The following is a 13,275-nucleotide window of genomic DNA, read 5'->3' as shown; positions in this document are numbered from 1 at the left end:
TAATAATCTTAATATAAGCAATAATCTTTCGATTCAGGCAATAAAAAAATAATAGGAAACCACCCTATTTACGAAAATTCATCCAAACTCCTCAATGAAAGACGATGCTTTAGTAGTTCAAGTATTGAACCCCCGTGTTCAATTCGGGATGTCTGGATTTGTATCCTTTTCAAGGAAAATGATTTTTCCTCGGAGCAATTTTCCCAAAATATTTTGTGCAGGTAAATTATTGCTAATATGGTGTGTATATATTCTCTTCACTCTCTCTTTTACTAGCTACTTATTGAACATAATTGGTTGTAAAGAAGCATTTAAAACGCGTCATGAAATTAAGGAAAGCTTTATTTGCAAAATGGTTGATATGATTCCTCCTTGTGCCAGTATCAACTGCTTAGTTACCAATCTTCTTGGCTCGTTTCTGGAGAGCAGATCTATCTAGTTTCCCTGAGGGAGTTTTTGGCATGCTGTCCAAGAATTCGACTCCCCCATGAAGATGCTTGTGGATTTCTGTTTGCCCTGTGAGTGAAAAAAATGTCGTTTAGAATGGTCTTGCTTTGTAAATTTTCGTATTCAGTGCTTTTTACGCCTCGGTTACACAACGCCTGTATCAACGCTAGAGGAGGCATCGAAATAACCCGGAACTCAAAGCGATGGAATGCTGGTTGCTATCCAACGCGCACGGGAGCAGCTGAAGCCAGACTACCAATGACATCTCCCAATCCCATACATTTTGAAATCGCAAATTTCTATTTTCAGTGTAGTGCATTGTTGGGTGCAAAAACTGTACTATTGGATCGAATTGATTTATCCTACAAGTTGCAACCTCATCCAAAATTTATGCGCTGAGAAAAAATCAAATTTGCGCAATTCCAGACAAAAGACGGTCAGATGTGCATTTTTTTCTTCACTTGGGCAGGCGGTATCAACATTTCATTGTTTATAGTTCAGTGGGGAACAAAAACCGTCGACATTTCATCTCGAAAGCCCCGAATTGGTGAAAATTCATTCTATTTTTTCATTTTATAAATCGTTCACGCAGGTGTTTGAAGTACAGTTGCCATAAATGCGAATGTACTAAATTCACAAATATACTCTCAGGGTGGTATGAAATGTCAACATACTCAATAATTCTGCAATCAATATGCAGTAATTACTTAACAAGAATAGGCATGGCACTGTACGCAGTTTGAGGTGATTGCTGTCCGTGCAAAAATGAAGAATCGGATAATTTTCAGTGGAGTATTTATTTTAGGATGTCTTCATTTTGGGAATAAAAATTTTTCTGGAATAGCACTAGCATAAAATGAAGTTATACGAAAATATCCGATTTTTTACTTAAAACCAAATAAAAGATAAATAAAATACCTCAAAAACGAGCAAAATCTAAATGAAAAATCATGTCTGGCGAAATGAGCGTTGGCATAATTATGCGGTATAATCGATATATTGTATCATATCGCATCGTGAACTGACAATAATCTACTTACCTTTAAAACTTCTTGATCTTATTTTGCAATTGCAACGTCATTCTCGAGCACAATTTAATCAGCATATTTGTGTTTCTCTGTTTTCATTTTTTCCTGGTGCGGAAATATTATTTAATAAAAAAAAGTTTTGTCTCTGCCTACCTGCAACGTGCATTTTTATCTCTTCTTCGGTCACTTCTGATCCAGGCTTGAGAACAACAAATGCTTTCGCAGAAGACGTTGTTTGGAGATTAGGTACACCAACAACCACTGCTGATACTACTGCTGGATGACTCAAAATTATGGCTTCTATATCACTCGGAGAAACCTGAGGAATATCAATAACCCGCATGGATATTAAAGAATTTGACCAAGCATCCATTCATTTATATTGTGCGTTTTAATTCATAACTTTTGCAGAAAGGTATTATAATATATTGAATGAGACTTCTATTTTTCAGTTTTATCAATTAAAATGGAATCGCACCGCATTGTAGTGAGTATCATATACATTTAGCTATGCAATAATAAATGTACCATAACTTTACACGTAGCGTGAGGAGAGACTCTAGCACGGAGGCATCTATCCTTTTATCATCCAGCTTATGACATGACAGTGAAACATTTTTCTCGTGTTGCTCTGGTAAACGAAGCGGTAATCAAGAATGCCTCTTTTTAATACTTGTACCTCTCAGATAGACTTACCCAGCGCTCATTATACTTGAAGGTGAATCTGCTTCTGCCTACGACATAGAGCCAGCCGTCTTCATCGAAAAATGCCAAGTCTCCCGTGGCAAACCATCCATTTTCGTCAATGCCAGTTGAGACATCCGTCTAGGCCGCCGAGTGGTATTGTGTTCAAAGGGTGAAATAGAAGTTGCGACCGTTTTGTAAGGAAAAAATGGATAAATGATGAAATAGAAGCCAATATGGAGAGCGATAATAATTAATCACATTTTATTTAGGGATGAGTCAATTCCCCTTTTTATGGATTCCAAATCCGATTATTTCAAATCGATTCCCGACTCTCGATTCAGAGTTCATTGATTCTCATTTATACTAACACGTGGGACAATGATTTTTTATAAGCATTGCTATCATTTAATTTTTAGAATTGAATGGAATAAAATAACAAATACGATTAGGTGGTCCAGAGAGTATGTTTATTAAAAATAGTGATGTATTATTATCGTAATACATCCTCATCTTTAATGAAATAATAAACACTTAAACTGTGTAAGGCATAAATTGTTAACTCAATATTGTAGAGTGCACAATGACTCAGGTGTGTAGCGGCCAAATTATTGCCGAAGTTTAAGCGACTCATGGAAGGTAAGTTTACTCTGACTGTGGTAAATGTTTATGCAACTGGATCTGTTAGGCGTGAGTGAAATCATCTATAATAATAAGTAATCGGATTTAAACAGTGAGAGAAGAGACTTAAGATGAAGTGGGCACACATATTGAAATTTATTATTTGTGTAAGAATCCGTGTAAGATGACAAACTCGAAAAATAAAAAGAAATTATTAACTGTGAGTAATTCTGTTTTCATTTAAACCATGTTCTAAACCGCTTAATTCTTACATGTTAACCCTGTAATTTAGTAAACATTCTTCAACCTTCTTTTAATAATGCCATTTTCCTTCCTTCCTTTCAAACTTGACTTATTCATAAACGGCATGCAGGTGCAGTAGAAGACATTGCATGGTGATAATGTATCTTTTTAGCAACATCAGCATTCATGAATAATCTCTTAGTCATGTGACTAAGCAGCTATTAAAGATCAATTCTTCAACCTTCATTTAATAATGCCATTTTCCTTCCTTCCTTTCAAACTTGACTTTTTCATAAACGGCACGCAGGTGCAGTAGTACACATTGAATGGTGATAATGTGTCTTTTTAGCAAAATCAGCATTCATGAATTATCTCTTAGTCATGCGACTAAGCAGCTATTAAAGGTCAAATTGCCGGTTTCCACCGAGCATCACGCTGTGCACGCCTTAAAGTGACAGCGAGACATCAGTCCTCAATGAAACCATCATGTATTACAGTTTCTATAGAATTCATGCTTTAATTGCATCAATGATAGTCGATCAGTACTCATTCATTCCACAAGATCATGCCTGACATATTATGCATGAGAATAGCTGCTCTGCATGCATTGCCCACTTAAATACCTTTACCTCTTTATTTCCTCTTAAGTAGCCTTTCATGAAGCATGAGCTCTTTATTAAAAGCTCTCCTTTCTCGTTTCTACCCAAGGAGAGACCTGTCGATGGATCCACTATCTGTAATGGAAGTAATTAAATAATATCAAACTATATCATTAATGAAGTTTATTGCTGCGATTATTCATGATTTTTATTCTCGTTGTACCTTGTTTTTGCGTTTTAAATTGCTGGGAAAACCTTAGCAAATATATGCACCTAATACTAGTAGATAATTTGATATATTTTTTACAAATTTGTGGCACAAAATGTAATGTATATCTGTCATTATTTTTCGTTTTATATAGTTAATTAAATTTATTTTAAGGTGATGAATAAATTTATGACGTTTATTGCTTTTTTGAGCAAACATGTCGTAAATAACCCATGCCGCAAAGTTCTGCAATGATTCGCAAAATCTGAAGAAAAAACTTTTTATAGAAATACGAAAAATGTCGCGCAGTTTTACAAAGTAAAACGTCCCGACTACCAGTCTCTCGCTCAGAAAGTGAATGGGTTATATGAAGTATTTTCATGAAGATGGCAGTAGCAGATCGCTGTAAAGGTAGATTTGTCTCGAGCTGATATTTACCTAAGTACAGATAACATCACTCTCCTTTGATAATGAAAATAAAATCGCGTGGAAGTTCATAACTAATTGTAACAAAATGTTCTGTAAGTGTCAAATTAAATATTTTTCGATTGCATTGTTGTTTCAGGTTTACTACTTACCTCGGCTTTGTATTAAATCAATGCAGAGGCGTTTGTGATTTTTAGCTTATATTTAATCGTTTCTCCAAAGGCATAAAATTTCATAATGGTCATGGTATACGAGATTACTCTCGTGTATTGATTTTTATTTATAAGAGATTTATATTCAAACTTAACGAGAATAAGTTTTTTAACAGTGTTTAAATCGAGTTTCTGAACTATTCTAACGCTAAATCAACTGTCGTACATACTTTAGCTTTCTCCCTTGGGGCCAGGATTCCGCTAGTTAAATGAAGTTCTGTAATTTATAGTAAAAAACAAATAATTAATTTTAACTCTCTAGCCTCTTTTGATTTTGAATTAATTATTTATGAGCTTTTGGATGTCTTACCTCCTTGATATTTCTTGTATTTTATTCCGGCCACTATGCCTTCGTTTTCTGCGTCTCTTATTACTGGCGGCGGGGTGAACTTAGTTGTGGCCACAGAAAGGGCTTCTGTTACGCCATAGGACTGTGAAATGGAGCTCCCAGTTAGTGCGCATGAACAAAATATGTTCTTAGTTGGCTGATAAGATATCAGTCATTTTTTTTAATAAAAAGAGATTTTTTTCTCATAAAAGACAAATTCAGTGCATTCATTACCAATACCCTAGCTTATAACTAGTAGCAAAGAATACCGTGGAGGTTATCAATAGGCTGCATAATATATTTTAATTATGTTAGCAATATTTGATGAGCAACAATTAATATTTATCATCAAATTTGGCGGGCTGGATACAGGGGAATTAACTCTCATCACCCAGTATGGATCGTAATTTACCGTTGCCAGTTTTACGTGGGGTAATTTGTCTTCCAACGTCTTCGCTGTGGAGTAATAAAGTGCTGATCCCAATAAGCTGATACTCTTTATGAATGAGAAATCATTCTCATCAATCTCCGCGGATTGAAGAAATGTGTGCAGTGCGTATGGATAAAGAAGAACGATTTGGGGCTGCAAAAAAATTAAAATGTCATGTCTTGTGAACAAATTGAAGAGAATAAAAAGCATTCAAAGTATATCTGCACGCTAACCTTATGTTTGAGGAGGCTCTCCACGAACAATTTTATTTCAAACTTTGATACGTTGTGTAACGAAGCCCCTTGAAAAATGCAGCCCAAGGACATGTATATTAAGCTGGAGAAATAATTTCCAAATGTTGCCATCCACGATGGACTGGTAGCACTGAATCACAAACGAAATTTAATGTGGTCAAAAATCATTGCTGGGGTGGAGGTTTAAAGTAGCATAGGAATATAATCACAAAACCGTGATGTTGATTTGTGTTGTATTAAACGTGAAACCATCTGCTCATGACGTATGGATTTATTTTCTCTTACTTAGTAAATATGATCCAATTCCACGCAATGTTGTACGAAAATTCCACAGAGAAAAATCATCCGCTTGACCGGGATTTGAACCGGATCCCCCAAAATCCCGGAATCTGGTCGCGTTCCTTAGGCAATTAAGTTACAAAAGCGTTTGGATAACTGGTTAGGTAATTAGCCAAAGCACTCGACCGGAAATCCTGGATTCGAATTCCGGTCAAGGCGAATGATTATTTCTCTGTTGGTTTTTCACATAATTTGTGCGTTGCGGGTGACTCCGTAAAGTTATCACCGTGGCTAGTCCCGGCATAATTAAACCGCGCAATATCGCTGTAAGTATGAGAAATCGAATTGTCAAATTTAAAAAATAGTGGGTATTTTTTTTGCTATAAATTAATATATCTATTTCGATAGCCCTTTAGTCGTAATGAGTTAATCGATGGAGTGAGATTTTAATCGTTAAAGCTGAGCGATTGTTTCATTGTGTCTATATTTTCTTTGCGGCTTGATTATTATCTTTCCCGTTTAAAGCGAAGTTGTTGACTGGTAATAGGGTGGTTTCCTATTATCTTTTTATTGCCTAAATCGAAAGATTATTACTCCTGGAGTACGTATTTCACGCTTTTAGATTTTTAAATGACGATATCTATTTTTCGCGATTAAATGAAAAGTGAAAAATTTCAAGCGCGCGAATACGCGACGCGTAAGTAGGAATGATGGGAAAAAGTCCGTGCGACGCATTTCTGGTTCCCCCTCCCGCCTTGTGAGGTGACCTTGATCGAGGCTCTGAGCGCTGATAGGACGCAGGATGCTAGCGGGTAGCTGAGTACCTTGCTGGCTGGTAGCGCTGGGCTAAAAAAGGTTTATCAATACCTTATCAAACGAAGAAAACTTTCCGACCTTAGCCAGTTTTAATAGGTGATTATTAAGACATGTTTCCCTGAGCACTGTGCCTCATGCATGCATTGGTAACCTCAGACGATGTATAACTCCTATCCTCTCGTGTAGAAACTAGGTCCCTGTGACGTCACGTGGAGTGAAATTGCATGGGCGCCAATCTGGCCTTTTTCAAATTCAAAAACCAAATAATTTGTGTATTATGAATGCACTAATGGTGGGTAACGTATCGCAATCAATGCCTTTCGTTTTCTTTGATGAAGGAAACTACCCTATTATGCGGCATTTACTAGTTTCTGATTAATTGACCACCTGGGTTTCATAAGGTAGTCAATTTCTAATCCAGATAGTTATAAAATTAGTTGCAAGTAAATTCTCTTGGTTTATTATCTCATTCTGGAGAAATCTCGCATAATTAACCCCAATAGAGTGCGTTTTATTTAAAGGGAAAGAGTTAAAAATCTTAATCACTACCTGAACTCGGGTCCCGATGCATTGCACAAGATTTGCACAGTTTCTTAGTTAAATGCTGGTGATAGGAAATTTATATCATAAAAAGAGCGAATATGTGATAAAAAAAAGTAAACTGAGACTCTCCGAGCTACTAAGGAACAAAAAATTATTCAGATTTCGTACCTGGTCACATATTGCATTTATTTATATTTTCTGTATTTTTTCGGCAAAGAACCTTCCAACCATCGAACCACTCTCTCATTTTTCTGAGAACTTTTTGCAAATTACTGAATTCCTTCGTGGGTCAACTTTTGGGGTTGAATCCGAATATTTTATGAATGTCAAAAATTTCGAAAAAAGGTCCACCAATCCGTAAGTTTGTATTTCGCAAATGAACAGTAGCTGCGGACTACATAGGATCCTCATTATATAGGCTTAATCAACGATCAGGAGCTCGTGCAATTGGTTTTTGGCTTGGTCGGTTACGTCTAATATATATACATCGACCTTTTAACTTGATAAAAACTTTTTGTAATCAATATGTATTCTGAACGTAAGTGCCAGACATACATAACTATATACCTACTTAAGATCCAATAAACAACCTATTGCCGCTGTCATAGCAGCAATATGCGAAGTTTGGACGCTCGCGGTCAGGAAAGTTGGGTTTCGGGTAATGTGCGGATTACGGACAGTTACGGTCAAGGCAGCTTTGGGCACCGTGTGAAAAGCGGACGTTCTTAAAGTAGTGCATGAAACAAGTGACTTTGCAAATAGTCACGCACACGGGTGCAAGATTAAACAACAAAGGATGAAGTTCGCTATGGGATGGAGTACGGATGAGCCGGCTTAATGACAATTGTAATCCTCGCCATTAACTGGGGCACGAATCATGCGTACATTTCTATCATTAATAACTGGTATGAAAGAAAGGGTCTATTATGTTCAAAGATACAAATGCGGACTTGCCAGCTGTGTACGTCATTGGAGTCACCCGCAAGTACACAGTAATGTGCTTCAGTGCTAATTCTGGATATTTAACGATTGCGGTCCCGATCCCGAAAAATGATTCTTCCTCAGAGGAATTTACGCACTTTAGGGTCAATTTTTTCTGGGTTGCCTATTGTGCTTATCAGTGCAATGTTGCAATTCATTTCGTGTATTTCATTATGTGACAAAATCTTCACCTTTCCAACTTCTTCAGCATTCCTTTGTTAAGGAAGTAGGCCACAGTGTTATAATGTGTGTGGATTACACCCTTAGGACTTCCAGTGCTGCCGCTGGTGTTAAGAATGATCAAAGTATCTTCTTTACTATTAACTTTTACTTCCTCCGGGAACACTGAAAAGATTAAAAGTTGATGAATTGTCAAAAAATCTCCTAAGGTTTCTGCGTTGAAACACTTGTTAAATTACCTAAATCATTAATTATACATTTATTCCTTGCGATTTCCAAGCATAGCGTTTCAGATGCATTCATTTAATGTAATATACCAAAATGTTAATTAATAAATAGTATATATATTTTTCTCTGATCAACTTTCATTTTGATACAATTAATTACCGAACATTCCCTGGAATCTAAGGACATTGGTTGACCCTAGCTTTAAAATTTAGTCTCATTCTTTATGCTTTTCGACTGTCACTTGAATTTAATTGCTTGCTAATTGTTTAATTAGCTGTTGAAAAGAATCGCGTTAGCACGGTTCGATGAGAGGGGAAAGATCTTACTTTTACGAAAATACAATTATGTTACCGCTATAAATAAAACAGCATCACCGTGTATGGGGATATGTTTGTAGGGAAATCAAACTTTTTTTAACTTAAACCTAACGTAACATTGAAGCTCTCACCGTTGGGCTTTGGCCTTGTTTGGATGAAAATAAATTAGTTAAATAGATTAGTCAATTGGTTATTATTATTGTTTCTTATCGTTAAAAATTAGAAGCAAGTGAAATCGGTTTCTTAATTGGAAGTTTTCATACTTAACCTCGTTTTTTATGCTAACTAACCATATTTTACATAATTTTACTTAATAAAATACTATTTATTTGAATACTCATTATCATAAACTTAGTTGTTGATTTAATGATTTAATTTAAACATGCTAAATTAAGCCTTGTATTCTTTAATTGATTCACGCACCTGAGCAATCTTCATTCTTAATGAGTTCTTCGATTGACAATACTCCTTCCACTTCTCCGCCAATCGAAAGAAAAGTAACATCCCATTCCAGCTGATCAGCAGCTGATTTGACTACGGCTGCTGTTTCAAGGTCACATAGAACGAATCGAGCGGACACCTCTCTCATTCGAATCGTATACATCTCTGAAAAGATTACATATTATAGCAGTTATAAAACTTAATGACTTTCAGCCGTGTCAAGTATTTAAAATGCACAAAATACACTTTTACACAACTGTATATACTGTATATTTATATAACTGATACGGTTCGACGCACTTCATTGCTTCACGGCATCGATAGTGCATATCGTATTAGTACAGTTTATTTTGCCACTTTTGGCTACCTGTTCCGGGCGGCTCTCGCTGGCAAGACAGCGTTTTTTATTTAATTTGACGATAGCTTGCAATGCGCTTGACCGAATATCGTGCTTCATCTTAAACGCTTACCTTGACGGTCCTTTTGGTAACATCCTCTGATGGCCCCGCCGCATAACCAGACACCAATGTTCACCAGGTATATCAGTGCCGCATCGTAGGCAACGTAAAACAGGACGTCACCTTGCTTGAATCCCAATCTAGTCAATGCGCTAGCTATCTTTCTGGTCACTGGTTTGATGTCTCTAAATTTGTAGGATATTCCAGTGTTGGTGTCAATCTTTTGTATGCAACAAAGAGAAAAATATGTTACTAAAGTTCCAAAGTACCAGGCATGGAAAAACACCAATACTGCTCAAATCAGTTGGGTAAAATAGTGGTTATTTCAACACTCACCACCCAGTTCCTATTTTTTATGACGTCGTAGTTCATGTCTATAGCTTGAAAAAGTACTTCAGTGACAGAAAGTTCTGGAATAACGACTTTCATGGCTTTTTCTGCTAAAGGTGATGTCACGACATTTACGTCTTTTTCACACGCTGAATTAATGTGCTGCAGTGGCCCTGAAATAAGCAGTAAGCATTAATTTACCCGAATATCTAGTTCAATTTCTTCTGGAACTTTCGACAAGGGAATCGTTCACGCATTTCCTTCTATTTCTGGTTGTGTTTGAGCTTGAAAAAGTAAACACGTATTTCATTGTTTTCCCATCCGTCGCCTACTTCCGCGGAGAAAAATCGACAACCTTTCGGAAATAAATTGATGACATCAGAGACTCGTGCCGAACCGATTATTACCGCGTCTAAGGTACTACTCCGCCTTGCATGGATCTTTGATGTTTACTCTCTTGTTAGCAATCCTTTCGTACGTACCCTTAGAGTACGATTCTCTCTCCACGAGTTACGGAGTCGAAACTCTCATGACGTCACCGACTCTTGAAAATTGGGTGGCATCTTTCACGTTTTATTTTAAACTTACGTGAGAATGGCTGACTGGGGAAGAATTTTTCTTTTCAAAGTACCTTTCACTCCCATCTGCCGAAATCTTTTGATGAATTTTGATTTTGGGTTAGCGTTGACAACCAGCCTATTCCCGCAGGGCGTATACATGCAAGGCTTCCATGGATGCGTTGAAAGTCTGGCGGTTACATGGAAATACCTGTTTCGATCAAAACACTTAAATACATGTCCTACTTACCATAACCGTTTTTGTCCATTTCTTCTCTAAAGTCTCCAAATCTCTCTGGCTGACTGTCGTTTTACGGCAATGTATTAGGATCGTGTTTACCTGATCGCTTGACTGTAACTCTAGAAGCTAGAATATAAAACAAATTTAACCAAAAATTGTAATTTCCACTGTATTTTGAAATATTGTGCACCAAATCTTTACGATGGTTTTTTCTACTCTTCAGAATCCGAAAAATATCGTTTATGGTGTGAGAAAAGAATTCATTTACCCTGACTTCAATTTTGGCGGGAAATTTGACTTATTGCGCAAATTAATTAATAGGCTGATTTAATTTACTTCTTCACTTTTCCCGACTGCTAATGAAATTAATGGGATATATTCTTGCGTTTAATTACTTTTCCGTGTTCACATGAAGTGCGATCAAATTCTTACTTACAAACCGTAGCGGTGGGAACTAAGAAATTGCCCGGCTGGAAACAAGTGTGTCTGTATGAGACCTGTTGTTGAACCGGCTTCTATTTCAATGGAATTTCGTCGACAAAAATTTCCCCGCTGCTATTTCATCTTATCATTTTTCCGTGTGTTTGCTCCGCTACAGTGTTTATCGTACCTGATCGGTATCTCTTACGAAACCTTGACGAATCGCGCGAGTTCTCTCTTCTTACCAAGTGCAATTGTTCCCTCGTTGAAGACGGAAAAAATCTTCAGAACGTGTCAAAATATCGCCATATTTTTGTTCGCCGTCGTCTCTCCGTACGAGATTGAAGCTAAACCTCAAGGGGATCTTGTTGCCACGGTGATCGTGGTATTGACTAGCAAACCCGAACATTCCGGTTCGAATCCTGGTGACAGGATGGGGATGACTAATAAGGTTTCTTTATTGTTCGAAAACTATACTTTTATGTAAATCAAACATTCGTTTTTTTTACTTCATTCAGTTTTTACGTCAAGTACAATGCCAATTGATAGTGTAGTTCATAATAACGTAAAAGACGAAACGCGTGGTAAATCAGTCATACTTAGTGGAGAGGTTCCGTCTGTTTGACTTACATTTCGATATATTTCCACGCTATCTTACCTGCTACAACTTAAATATTTTAGGTACCGTTATCACACGGAGAGTTTGCCTTTATATCATTTTAAAGAAATAGCACTCCATTTTGAATGAAATTTCTCTTTGTCTTAATGAACCAAGTGCAATCTTAACCTTGCCGTTCAACGTATCGAACGATAAGTGTGCGGTAAAGAAATCTATGGTTGGGGCATGTCCTTTCAAGATGAAATCATAATCAATGCTTCAATACATGAAAATTCTTGTGTTTGATATATCTGCGGGAAATCGTAGGGTTTCTCTCCCTCTTAGGGTTTCTCTTCTTCTTTTCTTTCTGTAGAAACAGCAAATCATGGTTTCGGTAGGAGTGGGCCCCGCTGCTCCAATGGCGGCGTGGAGTTTTCCCTATCCCCTCCCTTCCATCATTATCCTCACCCTGGAGGCCTCTGCGGGCTCCTAATCGCGGCGGCGCTCAGTGGTCCCAGTGGTCAGAGTTCGGAAACAAGAGTTCCGAGACTTAGAGCCTTTGAGTCGGAAAGGACTTTTCGCGCTATGTTCTGCGGATAAGTTCGGAGGAATTTCTGGGGAGGGGTACCAGAAATTTTTGGGGGGTACACTAAAAAATGCCACAGTGCCTCGACTTTGCCCTAGTAGGTGGTTAGGTTCAGTCGAATTAGTATTGGAACGGATTAAGCGGCGCTACTTTCGTCTTTTTAAGTCCTCAGTATTTTCTGCAGTGCCAGTGGTAGAGAAATTTTAACAATTATCCCATCTCCCGCAGTATTTTTATTTCTACATCATTAAGGGGAAATGTGTGTACGGGATATGAGAAATGTTTAATTCTACATGAATTGCGCAGCTCTTACTAGGCAATAAATCCACCTCCAGAAGTTCAATTTACTTTCTCACTTTTCTTAGGACCTTTCGCGATAAGTTCTGCGGATAAGTTCGGAGGAAGTTCGGAGGAATTCGGACGAATCCCATGGGGGGGTACCAGAAATTTTGGGGGGACTCTAAAAAATGCCACATCAATTTATAGGTGGTGGGTGGTGGTAGAAAATTCTGGGCATCTTTCTATCTAGAAATAACTGGAAGGCAAGATTCGCTACTTTTCTAATTTTCGTAAATTTCGTTGTCTCTATTCTAGTTGCTTCTGTGGTTTAATTCCAAGGCCTCCCGGAAGATTCTCATTTTGAAATGTTTTCCTCAGATTTACATTTATTAATATCATTTACGACCGTCTTGCATTTATACATATAATTAATTATGTAAAGAAGTTCATATAAACAAGTAACATATTTTTGACAAGCAGTGGAAAGATCTTCTCGACACATGTTGGAAAAGGCGAGAATTTTCGGATTGTTTATTCCGAT

General features: G+C 37.3%; 1 protein-coding gene across 4 annotated transcripts; it reads right to left on the bottom strand.

Annotated features, from left to right (window-relative positions):
* Positions 1-324: 324 nt before the first annotated feature.
* On the bottom strand, positions 325-11,395 carry LOC124162806 (4-coumarate--CoA ligase 1-like). Of its 4 annotated transcripts, none has more exons than XM_046539464.1 (14): positions 11,288-11,395; positions 10,861-10,977; positions 10,060-10,226; positions 9,736-9,943; positions 9,248-9,430; positions 8,291-8,444; positions 5,460-5,610; positions 5,209-5,379; positions 4,779-4,899; positions 4,639-4,685; positions 3,653-3,757; positions 2,172-2,300; positions 1,629-1,794; positions 325-516 (listed from the first exon to the last, which is right to left on the bottom strand). In XM_046539464.1, exons 2-14 carry the CDS (start codon positions 10,877-10,879, stop codon positions 392-394), a joined length of 1,746 nt encoding a protein of 581 aa, XP_046395420.1. In that variant the 5' UTR covers positions 10,880-10,977; positions 11,288-11,395; the 3' UTR covers positions 325-391. The 4 variants fall into 4 exon arrangements, with proteins under 4 accessions (XP_046395420.1, XP_046395421.1, XP_046395422.1 ...); XM_046539465.1 differs by having other exon boundaries at positions 11,120-11,377; XM_046539466.1 differs by having other exon boundaries at positions 11,284-11,373.
* Positions 11,396-13,275: the final 1,880 nt, after the last annotated feature.

This window comes from Ischnura elegans, chromosome 7, assembly GCF_921293095.1.
Source record: "Ischnura elegans chromosome 7, ioIscEleg1.1, whole genome shotgun sequence".
NCBI lineage: Eukaryota > Metazoa > Arthropoda > Insecta > Odonata > Coenagrionidae > Ischnura > Ischnura elegans.
The sequence above is the reverse complement of the archived record's forward strand: the minus strand, read 5'-3'. Positions and strand labels throughout refer to the sequence as shown.

Excerpts from the sequence above, each read along its gene's own strand:
- LOC124162806 (XM_046539464.1), bottom strand. Across the intron at positions 3,758-4,638 it reads CCCCAAGGGAGAAAGCTAAA|ATAGTGGATCCATCGACAGG; the intron begins GTATGTACGACA and ends CTTCCATTACAG. Across the intron at positions 1,795-2,171 it reads TCAAGTATAATGAGCGCTGG|GTTTCTCCGAGTGATATAGA; the intron begins GTAAGTCTATCT and ends GATATTCCTCAG.